General features: G+C 38.6%; 1 protein-coding gene across 2 annotated transcripts in view; it reads left to right on the top strand.

Annotated features, from left to right (window-relative positions):
* Window positions 1-2,525: 2,525 nt before the first annotated feature.
* Window positions 2,526-18,286, top strand: part of LOC139568404 (cytochrome P450 3A27-like) — a 61,223-nt gene continuing 45,462 nt past the window's right edge. The window contains exons 1-3 of one of the 2 annotated variants that reach the window (XM_071390197.1): window positions 2,538-2,850; window positions 8,672-8,771; window positions 8,982-9,095. In XM_071390197.1, the coding sequence (XP_071246298.1) occupies window positions 2,780-2,850; window positions 8,672-8,771; window positions 8,982-9,095 (285 nt within the window). In that variant the 5' untranslated portion in view covers window positions 2,538-2,779. Of the gene's footprint in view, window positions 2,851-8,671; window positions 8,772-8,981; window positions 9,096-18,286 lie in introns of both variants that reach the window. The other variant, XM_071390195.1, reaches the window with a different exon arrangement.

Consider the following 18,286-nt stretch of genomic DNA (forward strand, 5'->3'; position numbering starts at 1 on the left):
ACACCCCCTCCCTTCTTCTTACTAGAAAGATGCTTGTTTCTGTCGGCGCGATGCGAGAAGAAACCAGGTGGCTGTACCGGCTCCGATAGCGTGTCTCGAGTGAGCCATGTTTCTGTGAAGCAAAGAACGTTACAGTCTCTTATGTCTCTCTTATGTCTCTCTGGAATGCTACCCTTGCTCGGATTTCATCAACCTTGTTGTCAAGAGACTGGACATTGGCGAGTAGTATGCTAGGGAGCGGTGCGCGATGTGCCCGTCTCCAGAGCCTGACCAGAAGACCGCTTCGTCCGCCCATTTCACAGCGTCGTTGTTCTGGTTCTCCGGCTGGGATCCGATCCATTGTCCTGGGTGGTGTGCAATGGATCGGATCATAAGCAACGCAATTTTTTTTGCAAAAGGTAAAGTCTACAACAGATTCTAGTTTGGGAAACAGAAAACCTACCGAGATATTATGTTTCATCAATGAGAATCTCGCTCCGTCTTCTCCCACTGACGGCCACTGGACTTCCTCTCATCACCATATTTGGAGTTGAAATTCCAGCCGGATGCTTCAGATGTATCCATCCGGTGAAACATCTGGCTCATTGTTCGATCTGTGATTGACTGTTGTGGGAAATGCTGTGTTGTTACTGTTGGCACGGCACCAGGACTGACGATTACAGCTGAGTGGCTGTGTCGGGTCAGGCGGAGTTAACGCGCGCGTGTGTGTGTGTGTGTGTGTGCGCACGCGAGGCTCCTTATGTAACGAGAAAGTGAGTTAGCTTGTTATTGTGTTTTTGATTTTAACCTTCCTTTCGACCAAAGTAAATATCCAGATGAACACTTTTCCACATCCAGATTTCAAATGTCATATTATGTCTACACATAGTGTTGCAATGATGTGCAAATAGTTAAAGTACAAAAAGGAGAATAAATATCCCTGCTTCGCTTTTCACCTCTCACACAGTCTCCCTCCTATCTCCTTATTGCCTGTGTGTTGTGACCAACATTTGCCTGAGCAACAATAGTAAAATCGGCGGTTCGGTTTTCAAAATAAAAGTTACCCATTGAAACAGATGCAAATGGATACAAATGGAATCTTGATACATTGGGACGAGATAATTCAAAAACAAGTTTGGAATATTGTTATATAAATTCCACAAAAGACAATAATTAGTTAATTTGACACCAAATAAAATTGCCCTGTGGATGTATAGTTTTCAGGACTGAAACAGACCTTCAATGTACAGCCTTATGGATCTTGAGTTCATGACATGGGATACCAGCCTTATGGATCTTGAGTTCATGACATGGGGTACCAGCCTTATGGATCTTGGGTTCATGACATGGGGTACCAGCCTTATAGATCTTGGGTTCATGACATGGGGTACCAGCCTTATGGGTCTTGGGTTCATGACATGGGGTACCAGCCTTATGGGTCTTGGGTTCATGACATGGGGTACCAGCCTTATGGGTCTTGGGTTCATGACATGGGGTACCAGCCTTATGGGTCTTGGGTTCGTGACATGGGGTACCAGCCTTATGGGTCTTGGGTTCGTGACATGGGGTACCAGCCTTATGGGTCTTGGGTTCATGACATGGGGTACCAGCCTTATGGGTCTTGGGTTCGTGACATGGGGTACCAGCCTTATGGGTCTTGGGTTCATGACATGGGGTACCAGCCTTATGGGTCTTGGGTTCGTGACATGGGGTACCAGCCTTATGGATCTTGGGTTCATGACATGGGGTACCAGCCTTATGGGTCTTGGGTTCGTGACATGGGGTACCAGCCTACTCATTGACACCCACAGATTACAATTATAATGAGTTTACACAAATGTTAGCATCGCAGCTCTTTTTGCGGGACTTTACATGTGGGAAATCACCTCACAATTCAGTCTATAGTGCCTATTGAACATTCATATCGCAATGTACAGGGCTCCAGAGTGGCACAGCGGTTTAAGGCGCTGCATCTCAGTGCAAGAGGCATCACTACAGTCCCTGGTTCGAATGCAGGCTGTATCACATCCGGCCATGATTGGTAGTCCCATAGGGCGGAGCACAATTGGCCCAGTATCGTCTGGGTTTGGCCGGGGTACGCCGTCATTGTAAATAAGAATTAGTTCTTAACAGACTTGCCAAGTTTAATAAAGGTTATTATTTTTTAAATAAACGTATGGAATTGTGAGGTGATTTCCTACAGTTAAAGTCCTGCAATAAGAACTACGACGCTAATATTTGTGTAAACTCTTCACATTTCATGGACCCAAGATCCAGAGGTGACGCTGTACAGTGCAATAGAAGTCTGTCCCAATGCAATTCTGATACAGCCACAGTGCTACTTCAACTATGTTTTGTGTGTCAAATTAACTACTTATTGTATTTTGTTTAATTCATATAACAACATTCCAACCCTGTTCAGCATGATCTAATCCAAATATGGTATGATATCCACTATTTATGTCTGTTTGCATCAGTTTCAATATTGGCACCCTTATTTTGAAGGCGAACTGCAAATTCCAATGTTGCTCATCATTATTCTAGCTAGCATCACACAGGTGTTTTTCTGACGGGATACAATAATCGCTTGTAACCTGCACGGTCTCAAACAGAGTACGGAGAAGAGCAACGGTCGGTCGTCGAGATCTGTCGCGTGCACAGAAGAACCACACTAGAACCGGACAGAAAAAAAGCAACTCAAAACCTGTCAGACCATCGGACAAGTGAACTCGAACGAGCCTGAGAGAAAACGGGACCGTTGTTTTCAGAAGCAGCAGGGAGCCGAACCGGAGGAAAGATAATGAGTTTTCTGCCATACTTCTCCGCTGAGACCTGGACCCTCCTGGCCCTCCTCATCGCCCTCATCGTAGTGTAAGGACTTCAAATCAAATGTTACCTGTCACATTTATCGTAGTTAACCGGTGTAGACTGTCGTGACGTTGTATTAGTTAATGTGGCGACTGTTGCTCTTCGAATGATTACAAGTTTCTAATTACGTGATTAACTGAATGAAGCAATTATTAACTCATTAACCTGGGGCACCATGGGAAAACAATACAATGAGAAGGAAAATGAGGACTAGCCGGTTGTTTAAACAATAGTGTTATTTTCCCCCCATGGAAAACAATACAATGAGAAGGAAAATGAGGACTAGCCGGTTGTTTAAACAATAGTGTTATTTTCCCCCCATGTAAAACAATACAATGAGAAGGAAAATGAGGACTAGCCGGTTGTTTAAACAATAGTGTTATTTTCCCCCCATGGAAAACAATACAATGAGAAGGAAAATGAGGACTAGCCGGTTGTTTAAACAATAGTGTTATTTCCCCCCATGTAAAACAATACAATGAGAAGGAAAATGAGGACTAGCCGGTTGTTTAAACAATAGTGTTATTTTCCCCCATGGAAAACAATACAATGAGAAGGAAAATGAGGACTAGCCGGTTGTTTAAACAATAGTGTTATTTTCCCCCATGGAAAACAATACAATGAGAAGGAAAATGAGGACTAGCCGGTTGTTTAAACAATAGTGTTATTTTCCCCCCATGGAAAACAATACAATGAGAAGGAAAATGAGGACTAGCCGGTTGTTTAAACAATAGTGTTATTTCCCCCCATGTAAAACAATACAATGAGAAGGAAAATGAGGACTAGCCGGTTGTTTAAACAATAGTGTTATTCCCCCCCATGGAAAACAATACAATGAGAAGGAAAATGAGGACTAGCCGGTTGTTTAAACAATAGTGTTATTTCCCCCCATGTAAAACAATACAATGAGAAGGAAAATGAGGACTAGCCGGTTGTTTAAACAATAGTGTTATTTTCCCCCCATGTAAAACAATACAATGAGAAGGAAAATGAGGACTAGCCGGTTGTTTAAACAATAGTGTTATTTTCCCCCCATGTAAAACAATACAATGAGAAGGAAAATGAGGACTAGCCGGTTGTTTAAACAATAGTGTTATTTTCCCCCCATGTAAAACAATACAATGAGAAGGAAAATGAGGACTAGCCGGTTGTTTAAACAATAGTGTTATTTTCCCCCCATGTAAAACAATACAATGAGAAGGAAAATGAGGACTTGTCAGTTGTTTGAACAATGGATAAATAAAGGTAATATGAGACATGATCAGTCTAGAAGTTGTGTTTTTGACCCTGGGAACCATTGAAAAGAACAAACCCTCCTCAACTCTCACCTGTTTCAGGTGTGTTCTCTGTTCAGACACACCTACATGACCTTCTAAGGCATGAATCAGCAGTTTTTTTCCCCCTCTCTCTCGCTCTCTCTCTCTCTCTCTCTCTCTCTCTCTCTCTCTCTCTCTCTCTGTCTCTCTCTGCCTCTCTCTCTGCAGGGTTTCACTAACTTTGACACAGAGTGCTTTCAGAAGTATGGGAGAATCTGGGGGTGAGTTCAGTTGGCTGTACCGTACTAGGATGACTCACAACTGTACTATGCTCTTTAACTTACAATTCATCACCTGCTCGAGCTGTCATGTGACCATGATGAATAATAATAATATCAACCACAACTAGAATAATGTTTTCTATGTAGTTTTATATGAGGTGGTTAAATGTTTGTAGTTTTATAAGAGCTGGTTAAATGTTTGTAGTTTTATAAGAGCTGGTTAAATGTTTGTAGTTTTATATGAGCTGGTTCAATGTTTGTAGTTTTATAAGAGCTGGTTAAATGTTTGTAGTTTTATAAGAGCTGGTTAAATGTTTGTAGTTTTATATGAGCTGGTTCAATGTTTGTAGTTTTATAAGAGCTGGTTAAATGTTTGTAGTTTTATATGAGCTGGTTCAATGTTTGTAGTTTTATAAGAGCTGGTTAAATGTTTGTAGTTTTATAAGAGCTGGTTAAATGTTTGTAGTTTTATATGAGCTGGTTCAATGTTTGTAGTTTTATAAGAGCTGGTTAAATGTTTGTAGTTTTATATGAGCTGGTTCAATGTTTGTAGTTTTATAAGAGCTGGTTAAATGTTTGTAGTTTTATAAGAGCTGGTTAAATGTTTGTAGTTTTATATGAGGTGGTTAAATGTTTGTAGTTTTATAAGAGCTGGTTAAATGTTTGTAGTTTTATAAGAGCTGGTTCAATGTTTGTAGTTTTATATGAGGTGGTTAAATGTTTGTAGTTTTATAAGAGCTGGTTAAATGTTTGTAGTTTTATATGAGGTGGTTAAATGTTTGTAGTTTTATATGAGCTGGTTCAATGTTTGTAGTTTTATAAGAGCTGGTTAAATGTTTGTAGTTTTATAAGAGCTGGTTAAATGTTTGTAGTTTTATATGAGGTGGTTAAATGTTTGTAGTTTTATAAGAGCTGGTTAAATGTTTGTAGTTTTATATGAGGTGGTTAAATGTTTGTAGTTTTATAAGAGCTGGTTAAATGTTTGTAGTTTTATAAGAGCTGGTTAAATGTTTGTAGTATTATATGAGGTGGTTAAATGTTTGTAGTTTTATATGAGCTGGTTAAATGTTTGTAGTTTTATAAGAGCTGGTTAAATGTTTGTAGTTTTATAAGAGCTGGTTAAATGTTTGTAGTTTTATAAGAGCTGGTTAAATGTTTGTAGTTTTATATGAGGTGGTTAAATGTTTGTAGTTTTATAAGAGCTGGTTAAATGTTTGTAGTTTTATAAGAGCTGGTTAAATGTTTGTAGTTTTATAAGAGCTGGTTAAATGTGTGTAGTTTTATAAGAGGTGGTTAAATGTTTGTAGTTTTATATGAGCTGGTTAAATGTTTGTAGTTTTATATGAGCTGGTTAAATGTTTGTAGTTCTATAAGAGCTGGTTAAATGTTTGTAGTTTTATAAGAGCTGGTTAAATGTTTGTAGTTTTATAAGAGCTGGTTAAATGTTTGTAGTTTTATAAGAGCTGGTTAAATGTTTGTAGTTTTATAAGAGCTGGTTAAATGTTTGTAGTTTTATAAGAGCTGGTTAAATGTTTGTAGTTTTATAAGAGCTGGTTAAATGTTTGTAGTTTTATAAGAGCTGGTTAAATGTTTGTAGTTTTATATGAGATGGTTAAATGTGTTTCTCCTCTGTGAAGGATCCATGATGGGATGGAGGCTGTTCTGTGTAACATGTAGGATTGTAGGTGTACTCAGACCCCTTCACTTTTTCCACATTTTGTTACATTACTGCCTCATTCTAAAAATGGATTTAATCGTTTTTCCCTCATCAATCTACACACACAATATCCATAATGACAAAGCAAAACAGGTTTTTTGATTTTTTAGCAAATGTATAAAAAATGGCAAACTGAAATCTAACATTTACATAAGTATTCAGTCCCTTTACTCAGTACTTTGCTGAAGTACTTTTGGCGGCATTTACAGCCTCGTGTCTTCTTGGGTATAATGATACAAGCTTGGCACACCTATATTTGGAGAGTTTCTCCAATTCTTTTCTGCAGATCTGGTCTCTGGCTGGGCCACTCAAGGACATTCAGAGACTTGTCTCAAAGCCACTCCTGTGTTGTCTTGGCTGTGTTCTTAGGGTTGTTGTCCTGTTGGAAGGTGAACCTTCACCCCAGTCTGAGGTCCTGAGCGCTCTCGAGCAGGTTTTCATCAAGGATCTCTCTGACCTTTGCTCCGTTCATCTTTCCCTCTATCCTGACTAGTCTTCCAGTCTCTGCCACTAAAAACCTCCCCACATCATGATTCTGTCACCACCATGCTTCACCATAGCGATGGTGTCAGGTTTCCTCCTGACGTGACGCTTGGCATTCAGGCCAAAGAGTTCAATTTTGGTTTTGTCAGACCAGAGAATCTTGTTTCTCATGGTCTGAGAGTCCTTTAGGTGCCTTTTGACAAACTCCAAGCGGGCTGTCATGTGCCTTTTACTGAGGAGTGGCTTCCGTCTGGCCACTCCACCATAAAGGCCTGATTGGTGGAGTGCTGTAGAGATGGTTGTCCTTCTGGAAGGTTCTCCCATCTCCACAGAGGAACACTGGAGCTCTGTCAGAGTGACCATCAGGTTCTTAGTCACCTCCTTGACCAAGCACCTTCTACCCCGATTGCTCAAGGAAGAGTCTTGGTGGTACCAGATTTCTTCCATTAAAGAATAATGGAGGCCACTTTGTTCTTGGGGACCTTCAATGCTGCAGAAATGTTCCCCAGACCTGTGGCTCAACACAATCCTGTCTCAGAGCTCTACGGAGAATTCCTTCAACCTCATGGCTTGGTTTTTACTCTGACATGCACTGTCAAATGTGTGACCTTATATAGACAGGTGTGTGCCTTTCCAAATAATGTCCAATCAATGGAGTTTACCACAGGTAAACTCCAATCAAGTTGTAGAAACATCTCAAGCATGATGGAAACAGGATGCACCTGAGCTCAATTTGGAGTCTCACAGCAAACGGCTTGAATACTTATGTAAATAAAGTATTTCTGTTTTTCGCTTCTCGTTATTGGGTATTGTGTGAAGGTTTATGAGGGTTTTTATTTATTTAATCAATTTTAGAATAAGGCTGTAACTTAACAAAATGCCTCTGTGAAGGATATATGATGGGAGGATCTGTGAAGGATCTATGATGGGAGGCAGTCTGTTCTGTGTACCATGTAGGTGTATATATAGTGGTTAAAGCCAGGTGTGTTTCTCCTCTGTGAAGGATCTATGATGGGAGGCAGCCTGTACCATGTAGGTGTATATATAGTGGTTAAAGCCAGGTGTGTTTCTTCTCTGTGAAAGATCTATGATGGGAGGCAGTCTGTTCTGTGTACCATGTAGGTGTATATATAGTGGTTAAAGCCAGGTGTGTTTCTCCTCTGTGAAGGATCTATGATGGGAGGCAGCCTGTTCTGTGTACCATGTAGGTGTATATATAGTGGTTAAAGCCAGGTGTGTCTCTCCTCTGTGAAGGATCTATGATGGGAGGCAGCCTGTTCTCTGTACCATGTAGGTGTATATATAGGGGGTTAAAGCCAGGTGTGTCTCTCCTCTGTGAAGGATCTATGATGGGAGGCAGCCTGTTCTGTGTACCATGTAGGTGTATATATAGTGGTTAAAGCCAGGTGTGTTTCTCCTCTGTGAAGGATCTATGATGGGAGGCAGCCTGTTCTGTGTATCATGTAGGTGTATATATAGTGGTTAAAGCCAGGTGTGTTTCTCCTCTGTGAAGGATCTATGATGGGAGGCAGCCTGTACCATGTAGGTGTATATATAGTGGTTAAAACCAGGTGTGTTTCTCCTCTGTGAAGGATCTATGATGGGAGGCAGCCTGTTCTGTGTATCATGTAGGTGTATATATAGTGGTTAAAGCCAGGTGTGTTTCTCCTCTGTGAAGGATCTATGATGGGAGGCAGCCTGTACCATGTAGGTGTATATATAGTGGTTAAATCCAGGTGTGTTTCTCCTCTGTGAAGGATCTATGATGGGAGGCAGTCTGTTCTGTGTACCATGTAGGTGTATTTATAGTGGTTAAAGCAAGGTGTGTTTCTCCTCTGTGAAGGATCTATGATGGGAGGCAGTCTGTTCTGTGTACCATGTAGGTGTATATATAGTGGTTAAAGCCAGGTGTGTTTCTCCTCTGTGAAGGATCTATGATGGGAGGCAGCCTGTACCATGTAGGTGTATATATAGTGGTTAAAGCCATGTGTATTTCTCCTCTGTGAAGGATCTATGATGGGAGGCAGCCTGTACCATGTAGGTGTATATATAGTGGTTAAAGCCAGGTGTGTTTCTCCTCTGTGAAGGATCTATGATGGGAGGCAGCCTGTTCTGTGTATCATGGACAAAAGCATGATCAAGACCGTCCTGATTAAAGAGTGTTACAACATCTTCACCAACCGCAGAGTGAGACAAACACACACACACACACACACACACACACACATCCCCCTAATGATAATCTGAATAATAATTATCCTAAAATTATTACTTATATTATTAATACATTATTTGTGGCATTCATTATTCATACATTTTAAAGTAGTGTGAATATTATGTAAATACTATGATCATTATTAAATCATATCATTGTTATAACTGTCCTCCATGTTTTAGAACATCATTCTGAGTGGCGAGCTGTTTGATGCGGTGTCCCTTGCCGAGGACGATACATGGAGACGGATCCGCAGTGTCCTCTCACCTTCCTTTACCTCTGGACGACTAAAAGAGGTAGAACCATCCCTCCATCTCTCCCTTTCTATCAACTTGTACATAAACGCTTTATAACTTGTTATTAACTTAACTATAGGTTGTTATAAACTCTTTACGAACTCATTATAGCTTGTTATAAACAATTAACTCATTATAGCTTGTTATAAACTCTTTACGAACTCATTATAGCTTGTTATAAACAATTAACTCATTATCAATCAATCAATCAATTTTATTTTATATAGCCCTTCGTACATCAGCTAATATCTCGAAGTGCTGTACAGACACCCAGCCTAAAACCCCAAACAGCTAGTAATGCAGGTGTAGAAGCACGGTGGCTAGGAAAAACTCCCTAGAATGGCCAAAACCTAGGAAGAAACCTAGAGAGGAACCAGGCTATGAGGGGTGGCCAGTCCTCTTCTGGCTGTGCCGGGTGGAGATTATAACAGAACTATGCCAAGATGTTCAAAAATGTTCATAAGTGACAAGCATGGTCAAATAATAATCATGAATAATTTTCAGTTGGCTTTTCATAGCCGATCATCAAGAGTTGAAAAACAACAGGTCTGGGACAGGTGGCGGTTCCATAACCGCAGGCAGAACAGCTGAAACTGGAATAGCAGCAAGGCCAGGCAGACTGGGGACAGCAAGGAGTCACCACGGGCGGCAGTCCCGACGCATGGTCCTAGGGCCCAGGTCCTCCGAGAGAAAGAAAGAGAGAAGGAGAAAATTAGAGAGAGCCAAGATTTTCAAAATGTTCATAAATGACAAGCATGGTCAAATAATAATCAGGAATAAATCTCAGTTGGCTTTTCATAGCCGATCATTAAGAGTTGAAAACAGCAGGTCTGGGACAGGTAGGGGTTCCATAACCGCAGGCAGAACAGTTGAAACTGGAATAGCAGCAAGGCCAGGCGGACTGGGGACAGCAAGGAGTCACCACGGCCGGTAGTCCCGACGTATGGTCCTAGGGCTCAGGTCCTCCGAGAGAAAGAAAGAGAGAAGGAGAAAATTAGAGAGAGCCAAGATTTTCAAAATGTTCATAAATGACAAGCATGGTCAAATAATAATCAGGAATAAATCTCAGTTGGCTTTTCATAGCCGATCATTAAGAGTTGAAAACAGCAGGTCTGGGACAGGTAGGGGTTCCGTAACCGCAGGCAGAACAGTTGAAACTGGAATAGCAGCAAGGCCAGGCGGACTGGGGACAGCAAGGTGTCATCATGCCCGGTAGTCCTGACGTATGGTCCTAGGGCTCAGGTTCTCAGAGAGAAAGAGAGAACGAGAGAATTAGAGAGAGCATACTTAAATTCACACAGGACACTGGATAAGACAGGAGAAGTACTCCAGGTAACCAACTGACCCTAGCCCCCCGACACATAAACTACTGCAGCATAAATACTGGAGGCTGAGACAGGAGCGGTCAGGAGACACTGTGGCCCCATCCGAAGAAACCCCCGGACAGGGCCAAACAGGAAGGATATAACCCCACCCACTTTGCCAAAGCACAGCCCCCGCACCACTAGAGGGAAAGCACCATTTTATAATTATAGCTTGTTATAAACTTTTTTCTAACTCATTATAACTTGTTATAAACTATTAACTCATGATAGCTTGTTATAAACTATTAACTCGTTATAGCTTGTTATAAACTATTAACTCATTATAGCTTGTTATCAACTCTTTACTAACTCATTATAGCTTGTTATAAACTATTAACTCGTTATAGCTTGTTATAAACTATTAACTCATTATAGCTTGTTATAAACTCTTTACTAACTCATTATAGCTTGTTATAAACTATTAACTCATTATAGCTTGTTATAAACTATTAACTCATTATAGCTTGTTATAAACTATTAACTCATTATAGCTTGTTATAAACTCTTTATAGCTTGTTATAAACTATTAACTCATTATAGCTTGTTATAAACTATTAACTCATTATAGCTTGTTATAAACTATTAACTCATTATAGCTTGTTATAAACTATTAACTCATTATAGCTTGTTATAAACTCAAACCTAAATCAAATCAAATTGTATTCGTCACAAACACATATTTAGCAGATGCGGGTGTAATGAAATGCTTGTGTTCCTAGCTCCAACAGTGCACTAATATCTAACAATACACAACAATACACACAAGTCTAAATGTAAAATAATGAAATTAAGAAATATAGAAATATTAGGATGAGCAATGTCGAAGTATGGAATATATAAGTATATATTTTTTTTAATAGAATTTACCTTTATTTAATTAGGCAAGTCAGATATGAATGACGTAATGACGTAAAGGTAACGTAAGGGTAATGGCGGACTGAAGGGATTTATGTAGAGCACCTCAAGATAAAACATAATATTCGAAATATCTGCTAAATTAGACTAAAATATTAGATTGAAGGTTAGTGATAACCTTCAATCTGGACAATAACACAAAACAAATCCTAAAACTAGAGACATTTATCGACAAATATTACGAAAACAGGCAACAACCAAACATGACGGAGAGTAAGACAGGGGAACCGATTACAAAACGAAAACGTGACTCTACAGACACTGATGATTTAATATTCTCACCACCGGGAATGGTAAAGGTCGAAACCGATCTGTTAAAATCAATAAATGACAAACTGGGTATTCTTGAACTAGTTAGTAAGGATATAAAAGAGTTGAAGGCAAGCCTAGAGATGAGTGATGAAAAAGCTGCGACATTGGAGAAGGAAACACACAAGCTAAAAGGGACAGTCAATAAGATTGAAACCGAAATGAATGGAATTAAAAAGGAGAACACCGTTCTGAAAGAAGCCTTACTGGACATACAAACTAGATCCATGAGAGAGAATTTGGTACTTACAGGTATCCAAGAAAAAGAAGGAGAAGTTCCTGAATCTGTAGTTAGAGAGTTCCTCCTTACAGCGCTTCAGATTCCGCGCGAGGTTGTCGACAAAATCCAACTTGAACGTGTTCACCGCTTCGGACAGAGAGGGCAGAGGTACGAACGCCCAATTGTTGCCAAATTTGCTTCACTTAAAGATAAAATAATGGTTAAAAGCCTGGGTAAAAGACTTGCTGGGACCAAAATTGGCATGAATGATCAGTTTCCGAAGGAAATTGCAGAACGGCGCAAAGTTCTGTATCCAATTTTCAAAGAAAATAGATTAAAAGCGAAACGAGTAGCTCTCGTCGTTGATAAACTATATATTGAAAACCAGTTGTTCAGAGACACAAAGACTACTCCATGGTTATTTTAAAATTTACAAAGTTCTCATAGACGAGGAAAATAAACACAATTCAAGCCCGGTTACTGATTGTAACAATACAACAAAAATATATAGCTTTTCTATAAATCTTCACATATAACTAATTGAACACACAAGCACTATTTTACATAGTGAAGATAAAAACTAAGTAAACAGAAGGCACAGTATGTGTGGATGGTATGGTTTGTGTTTATTTTTTATTTTATTTGTTATGTTTGGAAAGTTGAGTGAGTGAGTAATGAAATGGTTGCATATCCCAGAGCCAATGTATTGCTGTGAGCCGGGTATGAGAGGGATTTCAAGGTTGTTCAGATGATGGATATACTTTTATAATGAATTATACGTCTTATTTATTTATTGTCCTATCATGGAGAACTACATTTATTTTAAATTTTAAATTAATTATATCTAATTATTTATTATCCTATTTTAATGGTACGGTCCATGGCCCTATACCCTTGACACCCACCTGAATGACCCAGATACTAAGGAGAAGTCCCTAACTGTCTTATGTGCTCGCTGTAAGCGGTCTGTATGCAGCTAAAATGAGGTCAGAGACCAAGAGCAGCACTGCCCCCTCAAGATTCTGAGCCTGCTTGGCAGGGTTGGTCCTGCAAAGCCAAAGCCCCCTAAAGGGAGAGCATAATATACAAGGAAATTCTCAAAGCTGCTAATGAGAACCTTGACGACCTTGTACCTAGCCGGTGGGGATTCCGGTGGGGTGCCCCCACCCAGGCAGTGGCAGTGCTGGCAACACTAGCTGCAGTAACCCATGGGGAGGGGGTCACACTCGGACATTCAGAGAGGGGGTATATTATTGTGGCCCTGGCGGCACAAAATCAAAGTCGGACTGCATGGAGATGCGTGGGGACATGGTCATGACGGGTGGCCGTATTGTGGGTGTTTCAGGAATAAGGTGTACATTTGACCACCATTATCTAGGATGTGACAATGGTAAATAAATCTCTCAATTTTTGCTCATTATTTTGCGCGGTCTTTCTCATGCAGCTGCAACTGCAGTAACATTTGTAAATCATGACCCATCTTGAGTTGGGCTCTGGGATGGTGCAATTGTTGAGAAAGTGAGCTTATGGTTGTGTGGGGGTAAGGGCTGAGTGTGTGTGTGTGTGTGTGTGTGTGTGAGTGTATGTGTGTATCCCACGACTGTTGCGAAGGAAGAAGTAAAAGATGTTAGGGACAATAGAGGATGATCTACAGCTATAAATAATACAAAAAGAGGTGAGGGCAATGGAAATGCATATGGCAACTGATCTACTACAATCCGGTAAATGGCACTGTATGCTCTTTTCAAAGGATGGATCCCAGTCGGTTCAGGGCTATGGGATACAGGGGGTAGAGGGTGCTCTGCCGGGCATTGGGATGACAACCCAACTCGGGTTGAGGAGGGCTTTTAGCGCGTGGAATAGTAGGGACCAATTGGAGGTTTACTTAGTAGAAATGCAAATATCATGGTACAACTATATAGACACTCAATCATTATGTTACTTTTTAATAGTACGTTTACAAAAATATATTCTGATTAAAAGAATGAAAGGTGTGTCTCATTATGGTAAGTGGTGAAATAAGTATAGCCAGTTACAATTGTAATGGCTTAGCAGATAATAAGAAAAGACGATCAGTATTTACCTGGCTAAAAGAGAAGGATTATAATATCTATTGTTTACAGGAAACCCATTCAACAGTTTTAGATGAAGTTTTGTGGAAAAAGAACTGGGGGGGCAAAATATATTTCTCCCATGGGCAAAGAAATTCAAAAGGGGTGATGGTCTTAATTAACAATAATTTTGATCAAAATGTGCAAATTGTCCAAACAGATCCTCAAGGTAGATGGATTATTTTAAATATGTTATTGGACAATAAACAAATATGGCTTGTCAACCTATACGGTCCGAATAATGATGATCCAAGCTTCTTTGAAAATATATATAAGAATTTATCAACTCTACAAGCAACACTAGACTCTATTATTATAGTGGGAGATTTTAATACGGTCTTAAATACCTCTATAGACCGGAAAGGAAATCACACTACAAACTATCACCCTCAGGCACTTAAGGAAATCACGAATGTCATGGATATATTGGAATTAGTGGATATATGGAGACTTAAATACCCTGATTTAGTGAGATATACATGGCGGAGGCTGAATCAAGCTAGTCGTCTTGACTACTTTCTTATACCATTCTCTCTGGCACCAAAAGTTAAAAAAGTGTTGATAGGGGATAGAATGCGGTCGGATCATCACATAATTGGCATATATATTTCTCTTACAGAATTTCCACGTGGGCGAGGATATTGGAAATTTAATCAAAGTCTACTAGATGATAAATTGTTTAGAACTAGGACAGAAGACTTTATAACTGACTTTTTCAGACATAACATAGGTACAGCAGATCCCCTTATTGTATGGGACACTTTTAAGTGTGCCTTTAGAGGCCATGCAATTCAGTACTCATCTTTAAAACAAAAGCAATTTAGATCAAAAGAGTCCATATTAACAAAGGAAATTGAAGGACTAACAGTACAGTTAGATAGCAATAAAAACAGTACCACAGAGGCACAGAATAAGTTAGAGGAAAAACAAAAAGAAATGGAGGAACTTATTCAAGAATGATCCAGTGTAATATATTATAAAAATAAAGCGAACTGGATGGAATATGGGGAAAAATGCACCAAATTCTTTTTCAATCTTCAATATAGAAATGCTACCAAAAAAAATGTATTAAAACTAGTTACAAATGATGGAGTCACGCATGATTCACCAAAATATATTTTGAAAGAGGAAGTAAAGTACTTTAAGAATATGTTTTTGTTTCAGGCTCCTCCATCTCCACTAACTGAAACTAATTGTATGGATTTTTTTCCTATTAATAATGTAAAATTAACATCTGTACAGAAAGACTCATGTGAAGGCCAAATTACAGAGGAGGAACTGCTTGATGCAATTGGGGCCTTTAAAGATGGGAAAACTCCAGGGCTGGATGGCATACCAGTGGAAGTATACAAATCTTTTTTTTGATATACTCAAAGGACCATTATTAGCTTGTTTTAACCACTCCTATATAAATGGTAGATTATCAGACACGCAACAAGAAGGTCTGATATCGTTATTACTGAAACAGGACCCAAGTGGTATATATAAAGATCCAGTCCAATTAAAAAATTGGAGACCTCTTACACTTCAGTGTTGTGATGCAAAAATCCTAGCAAAATGCTTGGCGCATAGAATAAAAAAAGTTTTGTCAGATATTATTCATCCTAATCAGACAGGTTTTTTACATGGACGATACATTGGAGATAATATAAGGCAAGTACTGGAAACAATAGAACACTATGAAATATCGGGGACACCAGGCCTGGTTTTCATAGCTGATTTTGAAAAGGCTTTTGATAAAGTACGACTGGAGTTTATATATAAATGCCTAGAATATTTCAATTTTGGGGAATCTCTTATAAAATGGGTTAAAATTATGTATAGTAACCCTAGGTGTAAAATAGTAAATAATGGCTACATCTCAGAAAGTTTTAAATTATCTAGAGGAGTAAAACAAGGTTGTCCACTATCGGCATATCTATTTATTATTGCCATCGAAATGTTAGCTGTTAAAATTAGATCAAACATTAATATTAAGGGATTAGAAATCCGTGGCTTAAAAACTAAGGTGTCATTGTACGCTGATGATTCATGTTTTCTTTTAAAACCACAACTAGAGTCCCTCCAGGGCCTCATAGAGGATCTAGATACCTTTGCTATCCTCTCTGGATTAAAACCAAATTATGATAAATGTACCATATTACGTATTGGATCACTAAAAAATACACATTTTATATTGCCATGTAGTTTACCAATTAAATGGTCTGACGGAGATGTGGACATACTCGGTATAAAAATCCCAAAAGAAAGAAATGATCTCACTCCAATAAATTTTTATAGAAAGTTAGCAAAAATAGATAAGATCTTGCTACCATGGAAAGGAAAATACCTGTCTATTTGTGGAAAAATCACCCTGATTAACTCTTTAGTCATATCACAGTTTACCTATTTGCTTATGGTTTTGCCTACACCTAGTGACCTGCTTTTTAAATTATATGAACAAAAAATATTCCATTTTATTTGGAACGGCAAGCCAGATAAAATTAAAAGGGCCTATTTATATAACGAATATGAATTCGGAGGGCAGAAATTATTAAATATTAAAGCATTAGACCTCTCACTAAAGGCATCAGTCATACAAAAGTTATACTTAAATCCAAACTGGTTCTCTAGTAAATTGGTACGAATGTCTCATCCTATATTCAAGAAGGGCCTTTTCCCCTTTATTCAGATTACACCTGCTCACTTTCGGTTGTTTGAAAAGGAAATAATCTCCAAAATATCCTTATTTTTTAAACAAGCCTTAGAAAGTTGGTTGCAATTTCAGTTTAATCCACCTGAAAGGACGGAACAAATAGTACAACAAATATTGTGGTTAAATTCAAATATAGTAATTGATAAAAAAACTGTATTTATTGAAGAAATGTTTAAAAAAGGTATAATTTTTGTGAATGATGTCATAAATAGGACTGGTGGAGTTATGTCACACATGCAGCTAACACAGACATATGGAAATGTCTGCTCTACCCAAAATTACAACCAATTAATTGCAGCATTACCACAAAAATGGAAGAGGCAAGTAGAAGGGGAAAAAAGTAAGGAACTTGTATGTCGGCCCTGTATTAAAGAACATAAATGGTTAAAGAAAAGTGTGATAAATAAAAATATATACAAATTTCATTTAAGGACCAAAAAACTGACAGCTGTGCCATATAAATTGCAAAATAGTTGGGAAGAGATTTTCGATGTACCCATTCCATGGCACATGGTTTATGAATTGATACGCAAAACAACGCCGGATTCAAAACTTCGAATTTTTCAATTTAAATTACTGTACAAAATTCTTGCAACTAATAGAATGTTATATATATGGGGTATACAATCTTCCCAGCTCTGCAGATTCTGTTGTGAGGAGGCAGAGTCATTAGATCATTTATTTTGGTATTGTCCATATGTAGCTCGTTTTTGGTCACAGGTCCAGGAATGGCTGAAGAATTGCAACATTTGCCTAAAACTAACGCTACAGATAGCAATACTGGGGGATTTGAAAAGCCATAGTCAATCAATCAATAATATAATAATTATTTTAGCAAAAATGTTTATTTTTAATTTACAATCTATAGAAGCTATGAGAATAGGAAGGTTCAAGTCTTTTGTGAAGCATCACAGCACAGTTGAAAAATATAATGCAAATAAAAATCCGAAATGGATGATGTTGGAAGATAGATGGGAGGGGTTGAGTGGAACTGAAGGGTGGGACTAATAACAAGATAAACAATGTAGGGCATACGGGATCTGTGAAATGTGTATAGGTGCGGAGCTTTTGTGAAATAGCACAGTTACAAGTGGAAATAAAATTGGATGGACAACAGAAATAGAGGAAGGACTAAGAACAAATAAGAGAGAACTATTGTAAAGTGGACTGTGTCTGTAAGATGGGTATAAGATGTATAAATTGAAGGTAAAAGCAGAAGTGTTTATTAGTTTACTCCAATTGGGGGATCGGTGGTAGGGTGCGGGGAATAATAATAATAATAAAGGTATATTCTTTAAAAAAGTATGTATGTCTATATAGGTATGTGTATGTATATACAGTATGTGTATATGTATGCATGCGTGTATGGATATATATATTTACCCCAAAAAATATGGGGGATTGGAAATGATGCAGACAATTACATTGGAAGCAACATTCTTTCCGCAAGATTAAGCTGATCCAACCCCCCCCAAAAAAAAAAAAAAAAATATATATATATATATATATATATATATAATAACATGAACTAATTCTTATTTACAATGACTGCCTAGGAACAGTGGGTTAACTGCCTT

This window comes from Salvelinus alpinus, chromosome 2 (genome assembly GCF_045679555.1).
Source record: "Salvelinus alpinus chromosome 2, SLU_Salpinus.1, whole genome shotgun sequence".
Classification (NCBI taxonomy): domain Eukaryota; kingdom Metazoa; phylum Chordata; class Actinopteri; order Salmoniformes; family Salmonidae; genus Salvelinus; species Salvelinus alpinus.